The sequence below is a fragment of the Naumovozyma castellii genome, chromosome 2, assembly GCF_000237345.1.
Source record: "Naumovozyma castellii chromosome 2, complete genome".
In the NCBI taxonomy this organism is placed as follows: Eukaryota; Fungi; Ascomycota; class Saccharomycetes; order Saccharomycetales; family Saccharomycetaceae; genus Naumovozyma; species Naumovozyma castellii.
This window is the reverse complement of record NC_016492.1, coordinates 1,563,936-1,579,469: the sequence shown is the minus strand read 5'-3', so window position 1 is coordinate 1,579,469 and position 15,534 is coordinate 1,563,936. Positions and strand designations below refer to the sequence as shown.

The 15,534-nt window shown below is 37.4% G+C and overlaps 7 protein-coding genes and 1 non-coding gene across 8 annotated transcripts; 3 read left to right on the top strand and 5 right to left on the bottom strand.

Moving 5' to 3' along the window:
- Positions 1-24: 24 nt before the first annotated feature.
- On the bottom strand, positions 25-1,737 carry NCAS0B08270 (uncharacterized protein; the record flags this gene model as incomplete). Its single annotated transcript, XM_003675234.1, has 1 exon — positions 25-1,737. One exon carries the CDS (start codon positions 1,735-1,737, stop codon positions 25-27), a length of 1,713 nt encoding a protein of 570 aa, XP_003675282.1.
- A 325-nt stretch (positions 1,738-2,062) lies between these two features.
- Positions 2,063-4,837, bottom strand: MCD4 (mannose-ethanolamine phosphotransferase MCD4; the record flags this gene model as incomplete). Its single annotated transcript, XM_003675233.1, has 1 exon — positions 2,063-4,837. One exon carries the CDS (start codon positions 4,835-4,837, stop codon positions 2,063-2,065), a length of 2,775 nt encoding a protein of 924 aa, XP_003675281.1.
- A 305-nt stretch (positions 4,838-5,142) lies between these two features.
- Positions 5,143-5,214, bottom strand: NCAS0Btrna12E. The gene has a single exon. It is a non-coding gene; the product is annotated as a tRNA-Glu (tRNA).
- Positions 5,215-5,696: 482 nt separating this feature from the next.
- On the bottom strand, positions 5,697-6,635 carry PIR1 (beta-1,3-glucan linked protein; the record flags this gene model as incomplete). Its single annotated transcript, XM_003675232.1, has 1 exon — positions 5,697-6,635. The coding sequence occupies one exon, from the start codon at positions 6,633-6,635 to the stop codon at positions 5,697-5,699; it is 939 nt and encodes a 312-aa protein (XP_003675280.1).
- Positions 6,636-8,212: 1,577 nt separating this feature from the next.
- On the top strand, positions 8,213-9,226 carry NCAS0B08240 (uncharacterized protein; the record flags this gene model as incomplete). Its single annotated transcript, XM_003675231.1, has 1 exon — positions 8,213-9,226. One exon carries the CDS (start codon positions 8,213-8,215, stop codon positions 9,224-9,226), a length of 1,014 nt encoding a protein of 337 aa, XP_003675279.1.
- A 1,198-nt stretch (positions 9,227-10,424) lies between these two features.
- On the bottom strand, positions 10,425-13,160 carry NCAS0B08230 (vacuolar protein sorting-associated protein 35; the record flags this gene model as incomplete). The annotated part of the gene is made up of 1 exon (XM_003675230.1): positions 10,425-13,160. One exon carries the CDS (start codon positions 13,158-13,160, stop codon positions 10,425-10,427), a length of 2,736 nt encoding a protein of 911 aa, XP_003675278.1.
- A 423-nt stretch (positions 13,161-13,583) lies between these two features.
- Positions 13,584-14,669, top strand: CCP1 (cytochrome-c peroxidase; the record flags this gene model as incomplete). Its single annotated transcript, XM_003675229.1, has 1 exon — positions 13,584-14,669. One exon carries the CDS (start codon positions 13,584-13,586, stop codon positions 14,667-14,669), a length of 1,086 nt encoding a protein of 361 aa, XP_003675277.1.
- A 237-nt stretch (positions 14,670-14,906) lies between these two features.
- PAM17 (Pam17p) lies at positions 14,907-15,524 on the top strand (the record flags this gene model as incomplete). Its single annotated transcript, XM_003675228.1, has 1 exon — positions 14,907-15,524. One exon carries the CDS (start codon positions 14,907-14,909, stop codon positions 15,522-15,524), a length of 618 nt encoding a protein of 205 aa, XP_003675276.1.
- Positions 15,525-15,534: the final 10 nt, after the last annotated feature.

Below are 15,534 nucleotides of genomic sequence, written 5' to 3'. Positions count from 1 at the left end.
ATGCACTATGACTTAAACAATCAATCAATCCATACCATCCGTCGTGGTGTCTATGGACATCACGTCCGAATCCGAGTATTGTTCTTCCTCGTGCACCCCTAGGAACATGGTGAGGAAAATGGCTATTGCAATAGATACCAACGGCACGTAGAAAAATAGTTCAGGTTTGGTTTCCACGGTGGACGCGTAGATTTTCAATAACAAGGGTGGGATGACGAACATGGCAAATGAACGAATCAATGCTATCCCACCAAAATATTCTCCCGTGTTATTCTTGCTACAATACTTGATGATTGTTGATTGTATGGTTGGCGAGTCAATGGCACCCAACGAAGCAAAGAATCCGTAGAGTATAATGGCTTGGAAATGCTTGTTCCATCTTATCATACAGCATAACCCAATAAAAATACAGATCATGGAACCTCTCAAAGATATGATGTCAACGTTATCAACGGAACGGTCAAGTGCGGTGAATTTTTTCTTTAAAAGTTTCAAAAGTAATGGAGCTAAAACGACGAGCATCAATGAACGTAGGATACCTAAAAGTGAAACAAGATAGCCTAATTCGACAGACCTCCAATTGTATCTATAAGTGGCAAATAAAATAAGAGCCGGTCCCATGGCTATGGTGGCAGACATGGATAAAAGATCTAAGGCTAATAATAGGATAACCGTATAACGAGGTATTAGTGATCCGGTCTCAGTTGGCTTTAACCACAATTTCTTCATGGGTTTGTATAAGCCAAAAATTTCAATGGCATAATACTTCGTGTATGCTAGAATTTTCTCCTTTGAATTATCTGCATCTGATACCATTGATTTCTTCTTTTCTTGCATTTGTTGAAGATGTTTATCATGTTCTGATTGAGATTTCAACCTGGATTCCTCAGTTCTAGGTTCTCTCACCAGTTTAAAGCATAGTAAGGTAAATATGGCCCCAATAGCGATGGAACCAAAAAGTGGGACCTGATCACGTCCGTCTGAGAATTTAATTAAAAATGAACTTAGCATTGGACCGATACCCATGGTAGCATGCATTATACTAAGAACTACACTTAATTGGACAGTTCTATCTTTTTGTTTTGTAACATCTGAAACGTAAGAATTTGCTGTGGCCATAAAAGCAAAAGTACCGCCTGTAAAGGCATTGATACAGCTTGTCAAAATAATTAACCATCTGCTGTATGGAGAAGAAGGTAATAAAGCTAGTGTATGTAGTAAATTTCCAATTACCTTAATGGTGCCCATATACGCGAGTGCACGTACTCTACCGATTCTATCAGATACTCCTCCCCATTTCATCGACGTTCCAGTTGTAATTACACCAGAAATTATCAGTGTAGCTGAAGTAATTTCAGAAACAATTACTTGTACTTCAGCTGGATCACATTGGTACTCCGGATCCTCAATATTTTCATCATTAAGATGTGTGCAAACTTTCGTCATCGTTAACCCAACATTGGGAGTGAAAAATAACATATCTGAAAGACAAAGTAAAAACATCAGCACACAAATTATTGGAATGCTTGGCCTGTTATACCATCTCTCGTCATTTCTAGCAGACGACGTCGTAGAATACAATAGTGTATTTTCTTCTGGTTCAGATGGTCCTGTATTATCATTGCTAGTAAGAGTAGTCTCGGAAAAGCTTTTGTTATTCCTCTTAGCTTGGGCTGTTAGTTCATCAGCGTCACTATGCAAAGAGTCATGACTCCCATAATTAGACTGAGATGCCATCAAGATGTTTCTTTGTAATCGTAAAGATGGTATAATTAGCGAACAGATCTTATTTATTCAAGCAGTTAAGTTATCTCTTTGAAGTTTATATTCATTAGCTTCTTGGCAAGTTGAGCCTCTTTCAACGTATATACTAAATAGAATCATGCCAAGATAAGAGGAGATGGTGGTAAAACTGAAACTTAAGGATAACTAGTTGTCATTTTTTCGTCACACGTGGCGCGGCGTTGCGTTCCACGGAACAAATTTCATTGTTGATGACAGAAGTACGTAAGGACTTTGGCAAGTAGTTATTTTAATTGTTTATTGTCTAGATATACAAGTTCTAATTCGATTTCTTAGTCTTATCTACTACAGCTCTATCAGATATAGTGACATTCTTTAGCAATATGTGACCAACGACCTCTAGAATTAGCATGAATAATGAAGATAGAATGGCGAGACAGTAGTTTGAAATTGTGACTCCAATGTCTAGCCATGAACCTTCAGTCCTTAATAAGTAGAAGAAATTCAAAGAAAGGATATCACTGGTAGAGATAATCAAAGTGGAAATCGCATAATTTTTAATGTTTAATTTCAAGTTTAATATACCAATCCCTGTAGATAATAAAAGGTATGGTATCATTAATTTCAACATCAGAAGAGCACCCATTGGGAAAGGGTCGAAGATTGGGAGTAAACGATATACCGAATCTAAGGAAAATGAAGAAATTGATGACACATTACCCGTACCAAAGAATGCCACTTGTAGTAAGAAAAATCCAATCACAGACACTCTTAACAATTGTAACCAGTTTTCATTGGCCTTTTTCTCAGCATTTTTAATTTGTGATTCTATCTCAATCCATTGAACGATATAGCATGTAAATAAGAAATAAAACATCGATTCGAATGAAATGGTTAAAATTAGGAAAGTTGGGGCAAAAGTTAAGTAAATTACAAGTAATCTTACCTTGTAATCATTATTTGGCTTTCTGTAATGTAGCAATGGCATTGCAACTAATGATAAGACAAATATTATCCACCCAGCATATTGAGCATCACGTGGTAGACCAAGTCTCAATTGTAGTGAAGTCACAGATTTGTTTGTTGTCAATATCATGGCAATTGTGAGTACAAGTTGAGCAATGAAGACGCTTAGAGTGTAACCATTGATCTGTTTGCGAAGCTTGAATAAACCATATGCAGCACTTAATATGATTAAGGCACCAGCAATATTGATTTGAGTTAAGCTTTCAATTTTAACAGCATCATATAACGTGAAAGTAGAAATAAATGCACTAGTGATAATCCATGTTAAGTTGAGACAGATGCTTGAAAGACCGCAAACAATTGGATAAAATGCCAAAATATTAAATATTAAAGTAAAGATCCAGCGATGGAAAAATCCATATACGATTCCCTCGTATATTGAAATGATTAGTAACCCGATCATTACTCTCTTAGATGTTGAAATACCTTTGAAAAACTCTTTAATACCTTGCTTTAAAACTGTATTGTTGGTAAGAATTTGGCTCCAAAAGAATAGGGGAAAGGCTAGATACATGTAAAAATTAAATGGTGAACGTTGGTAGTACAGTATCCAATTCAATAAAAGCCCAGAAGTTGAAAAAAATAAGTAATTTAGAAGTGATGTATGCAAGTGATCCATTGATTGATGGATGATGAACACCTTTAAAAATATAATAAAAGAATAGACAATCCACCCAATGAACCCAAATGTGACAATTGTTCTAATGAATCTCCAATTGTAAGTAGTTAAGTACTGCAATCCCTCCAGGGTAGTTTTCATTAGCTCCTCAGTCAGTGTGATTGCCTCATTTTGTAGGTAAATTTCACCTTCGGCAATTCTTGCAATAACGGCATGAATCTCTTCCAGGTAAACCTCGTGAGATTTTTCTGTAAATTTCGAATACTCTTTATAAATAAATTGAGATTCAATAATTTCTTTTTCTTTCACTAAATATTGTTCCAGGATACTTCTTGCATTATTGTACAACGCTTCCAATTTTTGACTTTCCTCGTCATTAATGTATGCTAGAGGTAATTCACCCACAGAGTTAGCAGGATAGTTGGTTCCTATCAAATATGACATTAACGATGTTATATCAGCTTGTTTGACATCATTTCTCTTGATATCAGCCAATTTCCACGACTCCGTATAGTTATCATAAATAGGTACTTCATTCTTAACTGGTTTATTTAGACCAGCACCCCATGCCACTAAAGGTGTCCTTGTATTATTTGGATGGCCATCCCCATGAGAACCAAATGCACTCATACCATGGTCGGCGGTAAAGATAAATGCTGTATCGTCATCTCCAAAAAAGGTGTGAACTTTATCTACTAATATGGAAACTTGTTCATCGATATACTTCACGTTGTCGTAATATTCAGCAGAGTATGGTCTATATGAATGACCTGCTGTATCACAACCTAGCAGGTGAAGGAAAAACACGTTCCCCTCTTGTCTGATTTCATGATCTAATGTGGAATCCAAAGTAGAATTATGGAATAGACTATCCAAATGTCTAAAAACATATGCGTCTAGCTCAATAGAGGACTGGGTAAAATCCTCATACTCATGTCCATACATCCATGCATCCACTTTATGTGGATCCGTAGCGCCTTCTTTAAACATTGGTAAAATATCAGGTGATCCAAACGAATAAGTGTGACTAGATTGATTGAAGAAACTGTCAAAATCCACTGGGTTTTCCTTCCAACCCTTCGTGACAGCACTAACATCTTCGTAAAATCCAGCAATCATGGCTACATGTCCGGGACGTGATTCAGTGGGCATTCTCGTGTGAGAAATACCATATGTTGCATTGTTTAAAACCAGTGATCTGATATAAGGAGCTAAGAATTCAGTCTTACCTGTGACAGGATGAGTGATCATATCAAATGTTGTATCGGCACGTAGACCATCTCCCACGATTAAAAACAGTCTCTTTGCTGGAGGTTTTTCAGTGCTTCTGAAATGTTTCATTCCATGCACTAATGGAGACGTGAAATAAATATCAAAGATGGACCATAGGTAAAAAAGATGGAATAAAACACCTACTATCAGTAGGGTTAACCTGTATCTATTCCACATGGCTTCTTCTATAATGAGGGATATCCACTTGGTGTCTTTTGAAAGAATTGTATCCTAAGAGAATCGTTCCTTCTTAAGTATAATTGATCATCTCGAAGGTGTCTTCGTTGTTCAGTTTTGTTTTTCGCGTCATATTTTTATTTCAGCAGCGCGTCAGTATTCAACAAAAAGTACCTGAAGGATGAATTACAGAATCTAATTATTTTGAATTCAGTTGTGTTTTATAAACTATTTCAAGCTTATTATTATTCTTCAAGGGAAACAGAGATAAAAAAGTTATTTTGAGTAAGGGTTTAAAAAAGAAACTCCGATACGGGGAGTCGAACCCCGGTCTCCACGGTGAAAGCGTGATGTGATAGCCGTTACACTATATCGGATTGTTTTCTATGAAAATCATATGTAATGGAGGGGTGGATATGTAATGTTTGAGGTCATGAAGATCCAATCTATTTCGTAGGTTAAATACATTAAAACATTTTGGTATAGAGTGCTATTTTTGGGGGATGTTGGCTGGTTAACTAAGTTTTCATTTGTATCGTTATTTGAATCATTTCAACAAATCATATAGAGAGACAATAAGAAAGAAAGTATTTGGGAGAAACGGTTAGATTTAAATGTAATATTTTTTTTATTAGAATAATTAAATATATATATATAAAGTATATGTGTTTGAAAAGGTGTAAAATAAGTTTGTTTCTTATAAGTTATAAGAAAGAAGAACGGAATAATTGAAACGTGGTGAAAATAAAAGCGAATAAAACGTTATCCGACAAAACTAATATACAATGCAATGAAATGATGTGTCCCTATAAATGATGTTTGAAAGAATTAGAAAGTTGTTATGATCTCTCTAAGAAAATTAACAGTCAACCAAGTCAATGGCTTGTAAGTGGACAGCATGACATTGAGAACCAATATGTTCGTCGTATAAGTTGTAGAAGTTACCAGATAGACATTGGTAGAAAGTATCTTGGTCACCAATGGCCAAGTTACCTTCTGGGGTTAGAGACCAACCAGCGGCGTAGATGGCACCAGCTTGTGGTGGTGGACCATCGAATTGGAATTGTCTGTTGGCAACAATAGAACCGATTCTACCCTTACCATCAGTTAAGATACCACCCTTCAAGTTCATTTGTAGAGTACCAGAGTTCTTACATGATTCAGCAGTGACTGGATCGGTGGAAGAGACAGTGCTGTTAGAAGCTGGAGTGGAGGCAACGCTCTTAGTAGTAGCTTGGACTTGACCATCGTTTATTTGAGAGGCAGCAGCCTTAGTAGTCTTGGTGGTAGCTTGGATTTGACCGTCACCAATTTGAGAGACAGCAGCAGCAGTGGTCTTAGTAGTGGCTTGGATTTGACCGTCACCAATTTGAGAAACAGCAGCAGCTTGAGTCTTAGTGGTAGCTTGGATTTGACCATCACCGATTTGAGAAACAGCAGCAGCTTGAGTCTTGGTAGTGGCTTGGATTTGACCGTCACCAATTTGAGAGACAGCAGCGGCTTGAGTCTTGGTAGTGGCTTGGATTTGACCATCACCAATTTGAGAGACAGCAGCAGCAGTAGTCTTGGTTGTAGCTTGAATTTGACCGTCATTGATTTGAGAGACAGCATCTCTCTTAGCGACAGCAGAAGTAGTAGCAATTGGTTGGACGGCAATACCGAAAGTAGAAGCATAGTCAGTTAAACCACCCTTGAAAGTAGCAGATGGAGTCAAAGTAGACCATGGATCCTTTGGTAGATATGCAGCCATAGCGGCGGTAGATAGAACAGCTGTAGTTAGAGTCTTCTTGTATTGCATTTTTGTTTTGTTTGTAGTGTTGATTGGTTTTGTTGTATTTGTATGGTTTTTTCTATTATAGTAAAGATTAATTGAACAACGATAACTTTTAAAACTATCACATTTCTCTGTCCTTATATACTTGTTCAATTGGTTTGGTTATTCATCTTGTTCATTAATGGCTGAGTTAAACTATAATATTGGATGGCTGGGGTTTCCAGTTCATTGCAGCTTGTCACTAGTTAAAAAAAAGTGATTGACCAGTTCAGTGCAAGCGACACGCAGATGAACGTTGGTGCAGCAGCTACAGGGGTTTTAGAGGGAAGGGCTTATTGGGAGCTGCTGAACTTCCCATTACGTCTTTAAAATGCTTGTTTAATAACGCAGCTATTATTAGCTTCGAGGTTGGATTGACCCAACCTTCTCTAATTAAGGAACCCGCTTAACCTATTTGGGTAAAAAACATTGCGGAGCTGTCATTTGTTTACCCGATTCGGCAAACCCTCAAAAGTTTAATTTGGGAAATTTGAAAAATACGTAAATTTTACCAGCCTTCGAAATTATTATTTTTTTTCGGAATAACGTTACGTAATTTCCTATTAGCCGCCAACTGATCAAATGAAAAATAATGTGGGTGGTAAACAATAGGAAAACAACATGGCTTGCAGAATAGGTCTTTGCCAGAACCAACCGAATGGAAAAGACTGGTTTTACATAACTCGCGGATATTGACTCAACCTTTTCCTTTATTGGAAATACTACTTATTTTATTTATTTAAAGAACTGGCGGATCACCGCCGTCCGTTTGTAAATAAGACCACCAGTAAGGGCGGTGTCGAAACCTGTCATAAATTTTCATAAGCTCGAACGGATCCTAAAGCGTACGTACGTAAGTAAACGCTTACCGGAGCAAACGCCTTGACATACCTAGTTTCTTGTGTCCCTGGTAGTCGGCCTCAGTACATTTAATAGCGCATTGTAGCCCAAATAGGGCAGATTTTAGTAACCGTCTCTTCATTAGATGAAAAAGATGGGTTTTATCGTTCAATATAGGAAATCGGTGCAAACGTTAATTTCCAATTGAGTCGATCCCCACAAGTTCACCCCGGTAAACTCGATTACCGTTATCCTGATCAGGATATAATACCCCTTGACCAACCTGCTTTCTTTGCTACTTTGAGTAAAAACCAGTTGGTCCGCGGTCGTGGGTGATGAGACCGACACTTTAAGGGGCGATCAAATTGATGATTTTTCCTAATCGGGAAAGCTTATTGAAGAAATATTTCTCGGGTCCGGAAAAGGGTCCGTGGATGTGCTATTATTAGCAGCGATGTCGAGGCCTTAAAAATAGTAGCACTTTAAGGACACTAATTACGTGATTTGGCAATGAAGTAAGCAAAGATGGGGCAAAAACCTCATAACAGCTTTGCTAGCTTCAATAAGGAAAAGAAACCTATAAAAGGTTGAACAATTTCTTGTAATGTAGTTATAGTTTCATGTTTGTATCAATTTCTCTCAATTTATACATTTATAAAACAACATCGAATAAACAAGCAATTATCTATTCAGATTAATATCAAAACCTCATAAAAATTATAATGCAATACAAAAGAACTTTAGCCACTTCAGTTTTGGCCGCTGGTGCCTTAGCTGCCTATGTTCCAAAGGAGCCATGGTCAACTTTGACTCCATCTGCTACTTTCAAGGGTGGTGAAACAGATTATGCTTCTACTTTCGGTATCGCTGTTGTTCCAAAGGCCTCTGCCACTGCTTCTCTAGCTAAGAGAGCTTCCGCTTCTCAAATTGCTGACGGTCAAGTTCAAGCTACAACTAAGGCCGCTGTCTCTCAAATAGCTGATGGTCAAATTCAAGCCACAACTAAGACTACAAAGGCTGCTGTCTCTCAAATCAATGATGGTCAAATCCAAGCCGCTACTAAGGCTGCTGTCTCTCAAATCGGTGATGGTCAAATTCAAGCTGCTACCAAGACTACAAAGGCTGCTGTCTCTCAAATCAATGACGGTCAAATCCAAGCTGCTACTAAGGCTGCTGTTTCTCAAATCGGTGATGGTCAAATCCAAGCCGCTACCAAGACTGCTGCTGCCGTTTCCCAAATTGCTGACGGTCAAGTTCAAGCCACTACAAAGGCTGCTGCTTCTCAAATTGGTGACGGTCAAGTTCAAGCTACAACTAAGGCTGCTGCTTCTCAAATAACAGATGGTCAAGTTCAAGCTACTCAAACTTCCGGTGCTAACCAACAAGCTGATGGCCAAGTCCAAAACAAGGACAGTACCGATCCAGTCAAGGGTGTTTCCTGTAAGGCCTCTGGTACTCTACAAATGAACTTGAAGGGTGGTATTTTAACTGATGGTAAGGGTAGAATCGGTTCTATTGTTGCCAACAGACAATTCCAATTCGATGGTCCACCACCACAAGCTGGTGCCATCTACGCCGCTGGTTGGTCTCTAACCCCAGAAGGTAACTTGGCCATTGGTGACCAAGATACTTTCTACCAATGTCTATCTGGTAACTTCTACAACTTATACGATGAGCACATTGGTTCTCAATGTAACGAAGTTTACCTACAAGCCATTGACTTGGTTGACTGTTAATCAAATTTACTAAATTAGCTTCGTTTTTCAACGAATTCCAAATTTGCATTTACAATTAAGAAACAAACTATCTTATACATTCCTTCACATTAATAATTTCTCTTAATTGATCACATCCATTCCTTTGCATATAATAAAGTTCACTTCCTTTACCTTTATCACAATATGATAATTTTTTTTTGATTTCAGACAGACGTTCAACGTACTATTAGTTCTTTCCTTAAAGGTATTCACGTATGTGTGCCCCTTTCCCTTTTTCTTTTACTTTATTAGTTTTATAAACATTTTTAATAAATTAATTTTTCAATTTTAATTCTTCAATTATTTTTATGTATATTCAGAATCTTCCAATTTTTTTGGTGTCGTAATCTGCACAGGTGTCTGATGCAATTTTTTTGCACATCGATTTTTGTCGTAAAAATATGGTTTCTATCTTAATTAGGGAACAGAATTTATTTGATAAACTGGTTGAGTGTTGGAATGAAAAAGTTTGATTCGTGGTGCTTATAATTATTAACTTTAAACAGCGAGTTCGGGTCAGTATAATTTGTAACATTATAAACAGATAGAGAGCAAAAAGATTGGGTTCTGAATGGTTAATTTTCGAATCATTTTCTAATAACATAGCTTTTTTTGATAATTAAACATGAACTAATTAGTGATATTATTTGTAGTTTTCCTTCTAACTTTATATAGTATAACCCTTCTGTAATTTTCCACCTTATTAATTTAAGGGGGGATCAAATTAGCAAAACTTCCACAGGCCATTATTGAAGGAAAGAGGTGGGTTGCTGAATTGTTCAAAATTTTAGACAATTTCACTTGTTTCTAAGAACTTAAATTTATTTTAAAATTAATTATTTATTTTTTTATAATCTATATTCATTTTCAAACTTCTCCAATTTCAACAAACTAATAAATTTTTTCTTTCAAAATAAACAATCACTCTTATCTTCACTCTTATTTCTGAAATATAACTTTGGCTGTGCTCTCCAAGCATATATTACCATGGGGTTGGTATTTCTTTTCAAGACATCAAAGCGTCCTGAGCTTTTTTGGAATATTTTCTAAACGACTGGACATGCATGAAATAAGTTACTGAAATTAAAAATCACCAGAGTAACCTAACTTAAACTACATAGACCCTATAATTAAGCTAATGCTATCATAATTATTTTGAGTATAAACATGATACATCCTATATAACTATTACTTTAAACCTATCATCAATCTCTGTTTGCTTTATGACATATCCGCAAGTTCTCTCAAAATTTTGAGCTGGAATATCAATCATATCCGCAATATTTGTAGAAGTTATCTTATTAGAAACTGTGGATGGTATTCCCTTCAAATTACTCAAATGAATACAGGAGCCATCTTGTCCAAAGGCATAGGTGGTAAGCCTTCTTTCTTGAGCATCAGTACTGTCCATGTTATTTTCCTCCTCCTCTTTGTCCAGTCGAAGTGTCTTCAAGTTTGTCTTAATAAGTTCAATTAATCCATTAATGTACTTTACAGTAATAAATGTTTTAGATTCGTCACCATGAATAAAATAATAAAGACATCTATTCAAAATTTCTATCATTAATTCACAACTTTGTATGTTGTCCATAATGGAGTCAGCGGCTCTCAATGATCGTTGTAAACATTCCAAGACTCTTTTACCATCTCTATGGAAATCATGTGTGACACCCTCTTCTTCACCTATTGATGTAATTTCTGTAGCCCACCATAGATGTGAACAGAGATATATTGCTCTACATTGATCTTGTCTTTTCAATAGTTTAGATCCATGTAAAGTACATCGTACAATTAGGGAGTCATAGTATGAGTCTTTATACAGGGATCTTGTCTTTTGTAAAGTTTGTGACATAAAGACAAGTGCCTGAAATTGAGTCTTTGAGTCACTTAATGATTCTTCGTAAACAGTGAATGCCTGAGTGAAGAAATCATATGCTATTTCTGGTAATGATAATTGATCTGCTAATGATGCACTTTGTAAATTTAGTTTATAAATGGAATCAAGGAATGTATTCCCACATTGATTGAACAAATCATTCATACATCTAGAAATGGATTTAAACGTTTTTTTAATTAAATTGTCATAATATTGCGTATTTGTTTTCAGATATGCCTTTAGTCTATGTGCTCTTCTAATCAATCGCCAATAATTGGTAATCATTGCTGGAAATGTGTATTTAATATTTTTACCCCCTTTAAGTAATAAAGTTCGTATTATTGAAATGGATTCCATTTGTGTTTCAACGGATTTCATGGTGGATGATTGACTTAGTGATAATATTAGAGAATGACAAAATTTAGTAATTTTCTCTTGACTAGAGTTTAGCATCCACATTTCCGTATCTTCATCAATTAGGTCGCTATCCTCATCTTCTGTATCTGCATCAACGTCATTATTATCATTACCATTATTATTAATATTGGAGTTTTTAGTAAAATCTTTCAAAGTTGCTGAATGTCGTTTTGTAGCTGGTATTGTTTTTCTTTCTTTTAATTTAATAATTGGTTCACATATGGCTAGTAAATTTTGTAATTGAGCCTTTGATTCAATTTGTGGGAAATTTTTAACGTCAGTGGATGAGAATCCAGTTATTAGTATGTCTAATAATTTATTAATAATAGTTTTTTGAAGCGGTAGTTTCTGAATCAAGATCAATTGACGATAAGATTCGCATTGGGTAATTAATTGGAAGTAAAATGAGGAATCCAAATCGAGATCCCTTTCATTAAAGCTTTTTATCTTTTTCAGAGTGAGTAAATCGAGAAACAAATACTCAAATTCTGATGGGATGGTCTTGTCATATTCGTTATATTTCGTCACCGCTAGGGAGAAACATTTATTCAAATTCTCATAAGAATCTGAATACCATTTCAATGAAAGATTTAATAAACTTTCTATTAGTCCTATAAACCTTTGAAGGGGTAAATCAGGTCTTTCTTCATTCAATTTATTGATAAATGTGGCAAATATTTGAAATAAATCTTTATCTTTCAGTATATCGTCACTATCTGACGCACTGCCTTCCAATTGTTTCCTTTCCACATACCCATTTAATCTATCAATCAAAGTTTCCAACAAAGTATCGATGGAAACATCCGGTACCAATCGAGAAAGAGCCTTCAAGAGCACTTTCAAAGATTTCAAATGGAAATTATCTGGGAACACTTGGAACAGGATATCCAAGAGATATTCCTGACATACCAAATCTCTGCATTGTACGATCTGCTCCAAAAGATTAGGTAGAACACGATCTTTATACAATTGCCAATCATCATCTACAATCTGAGACAACCTAACCAGCTGTGATCCAATCAGAATTTGCAATTCCTTGCGTTCTTTAGTTCGCTGTTCCCTTTCCCTTAAAGGGCCCTGATGTTGCAATCTGACCCACAATTTGTTCATTTCAATAAAGTTCATTATTATGAAATGACAGTTAAATTCAGGATCATCAGCTGGAAGTAATTCTTTACAAGTTTGTGATAGATAATATCTTAAGAAGAGACCTCTAATGGGGTTTTGTACTCCTTGACACATCTCTATCATATCCTTCAATATTTCCTCTCTGGGCGAGTCCTGACATTGCAAATAGCTGGTCCCTACCGTGATCATTAGATATAATCGGGGGACGATGTTGCCTGCGTATTGAACCAATTCGTAAAGGTCTGCGAGATGATGGAATCTTGGATGATTCTCCACGAGATAGAGAGACAAGTTCGAGAGGGAGTCAAACACCATGGAGTATAGTTCGTAGTACTGTTTTGGTTTCAGTTTCGGGTTCCTGAGTTCAGCTAGCATGATGGAGCAGTGTTTGAGGGCGTCCATCAGTTGTTTCTTGGCGAGACACTTCTCCGTCTGCATGCTCTGATGCTTGACGACGGCCAGTGCAGTTTCCAGCGAGGGAGAGTACGCCATAATTAGATTCTTGCTTCCTTGCTTGCTTACGAGTGTGTCAGTGCGTCACACTGTCTATTGTAGACATACATGGATGATTACATAAATTAAAGAAACATAGGGAAATTCGCCTTGCTGGTTACGTAAGACGAGAGGTTAGATGGCCCCTATGTATTGGGCATTCATATACGGTTACTTTGTTCTTCCGATCTTCCTTTCCTCGAGGAAAGAGTGTATTCGGAGTTACCGTATGTATGTACCCTCTTAACCTCTCGACTTCCAGCTCCATGGCACTCCCATACAGATAGACTACCAACGTGTTTGTAGATATATGGATGGTCCCTTGTTCCTTACTAAGCGCACAGCCCGAGATTATATAAACCCCTCTTTCCATTTCTCGAGCGATCATCTACAAGAACACATCACCACAACAACCACAACAACATGTCTGCTGCTGCTGCCGCCTCCAGAACATTCCTCCCAGTGTTCTCCAACACATTCAAGAGGAGATCCCTATATCTCTTCACTGCTTCCGCCACGGCCGCCACCGCTGCCGCCGCCATCTCCCACCAGAGATCCAAGCACCACCAATACCAGAACCCTCGTAACAATAACAACAACAGGGGTGTTTGGGGTGCCCTTGCTGCTGCCGCTCCCATAGTCCACTTGGCCTCCGCCCCCGCCGGGAAGACCAAGGAAGACTACCAGAAGGTCTACAACGCCATTGCTGAAAAGATCAGAGAAGAGGACGAATACGATAACTATATTGGATACGGTCCCGTTCTTGTGCGTCTCTCATGGCATGTGTCTGGGACCTTCGACAAGGGAGATAACTCCGGGGGGTCCTATGCTGGGACTTACCGTTTCAAGCAAGAAGAGACAGATCCTTCTAATAAGGGAACTGAGAACGCTGGAAGATTCTTGGATTCTATCTTTAAGGAATTCCCATGGATGTCTCATGGTGACATGTACACTTTGGCCGGTGTCACTGCCGTCCAGGAGATGCAGGGACCAAAGATCCCTTGGAGACCAGGTAGAGTCGACTTACCAGAGTCTGCATACCCGGGTCAAGGTAGATTACCAGATGCTGGACAAGGTGCTAATTATATGAGACACTTCTTCGATAGATTTGGATTTAATGATAGAGAGGTCGTGGCTCTATTGGGGGCTCATGCTTTGGGGAAGACTCATTTGAAGAATTCAGGTTATGAAGGTCCATGGGGGGCCGCTAATAACACTTTTACTAATGAATTCTTTATGAATTTGTTGAACGAAGATTGGAAATTGGAGAAGAACGACGCAGGAAACATGCAATGGAACTCGTCTAAGGGGTACATGATGTTGCCCGCTGATATGGCTTTGGTGCAAGATCCAAATTATTTGAAGATCGTCAAGGAATATGCTAATGATTTGGATTTGTTCTTCAAAGATTACACTAATGCTTATGTCAAATTGTTGGAGAATGGGATTACTTTCCCCAAGGACAGTAAACCATTCATCTTCAAGACCTTGGATGAACAAGATCTCTGAGGTGAGCTGAACTGGACTCGTACATACAAATATGTCATTTTATTTATTTATTTAGTCTTTTATATTTATTAAAATCAGACCTTCTCTCCGTTATATTGTATTATTCTGCGGGTAATGAATGATTGAATGGAACTCGCCTATCTAGGAAAATACAAAGAATAAGCTAAGAAAGACAGATTTGATGAAGGGAAGATTCAATTGATATTAAATCAGAAAAGTAAACCAATCAAGGGAATAATGTTTTTATCGTCTGCATCTTCATCAATAATGGCCTCTGTATCTCGCAGAATGGCACTATCAATGGCAACAAGGTCCGTATTGATTCATACTCCAACAAGACTTTTATCATCCACAACAAGAAACATGAACAAGACCAAGACTAACGAGATAATGGAAACATCAAATCTCACATGGTCCGATTTCTTCAAACTAAGGAAGCAACAGCGTAGAATCAATGTTGGTTCCTCCGCAGTAACAGCCCTTTTAGGTTGTAACATCTCATGGGCTTATTTATCCACCATGGAAATTGATCCAACACAGATGATATTCGGGTTTGACCCACTAGTGGTAGTCTCTGCAGGGCTAATTGCATCAGGTGCCTTAGGTTATCTATTTGGTCCATTGATAGGCTCACAGGTTTTTAGAGTATCTCATAGGAAATCATTGGGAGAATTTAATTTGAAAAATAAGGAATTCTTAAAACATATCATTGGTAATAGAGTCGATGCATCTTCACAAAGTTTTAGTAACCCTGTGCCCGATTATTATGGTGAGAAGATTGGGTCATTGAAGGAATATAGACAATGGCTAAGAGATTGTCATGCCTATGCAAGAAAGGCTAAAGAATTCCTATAAATAAATGATT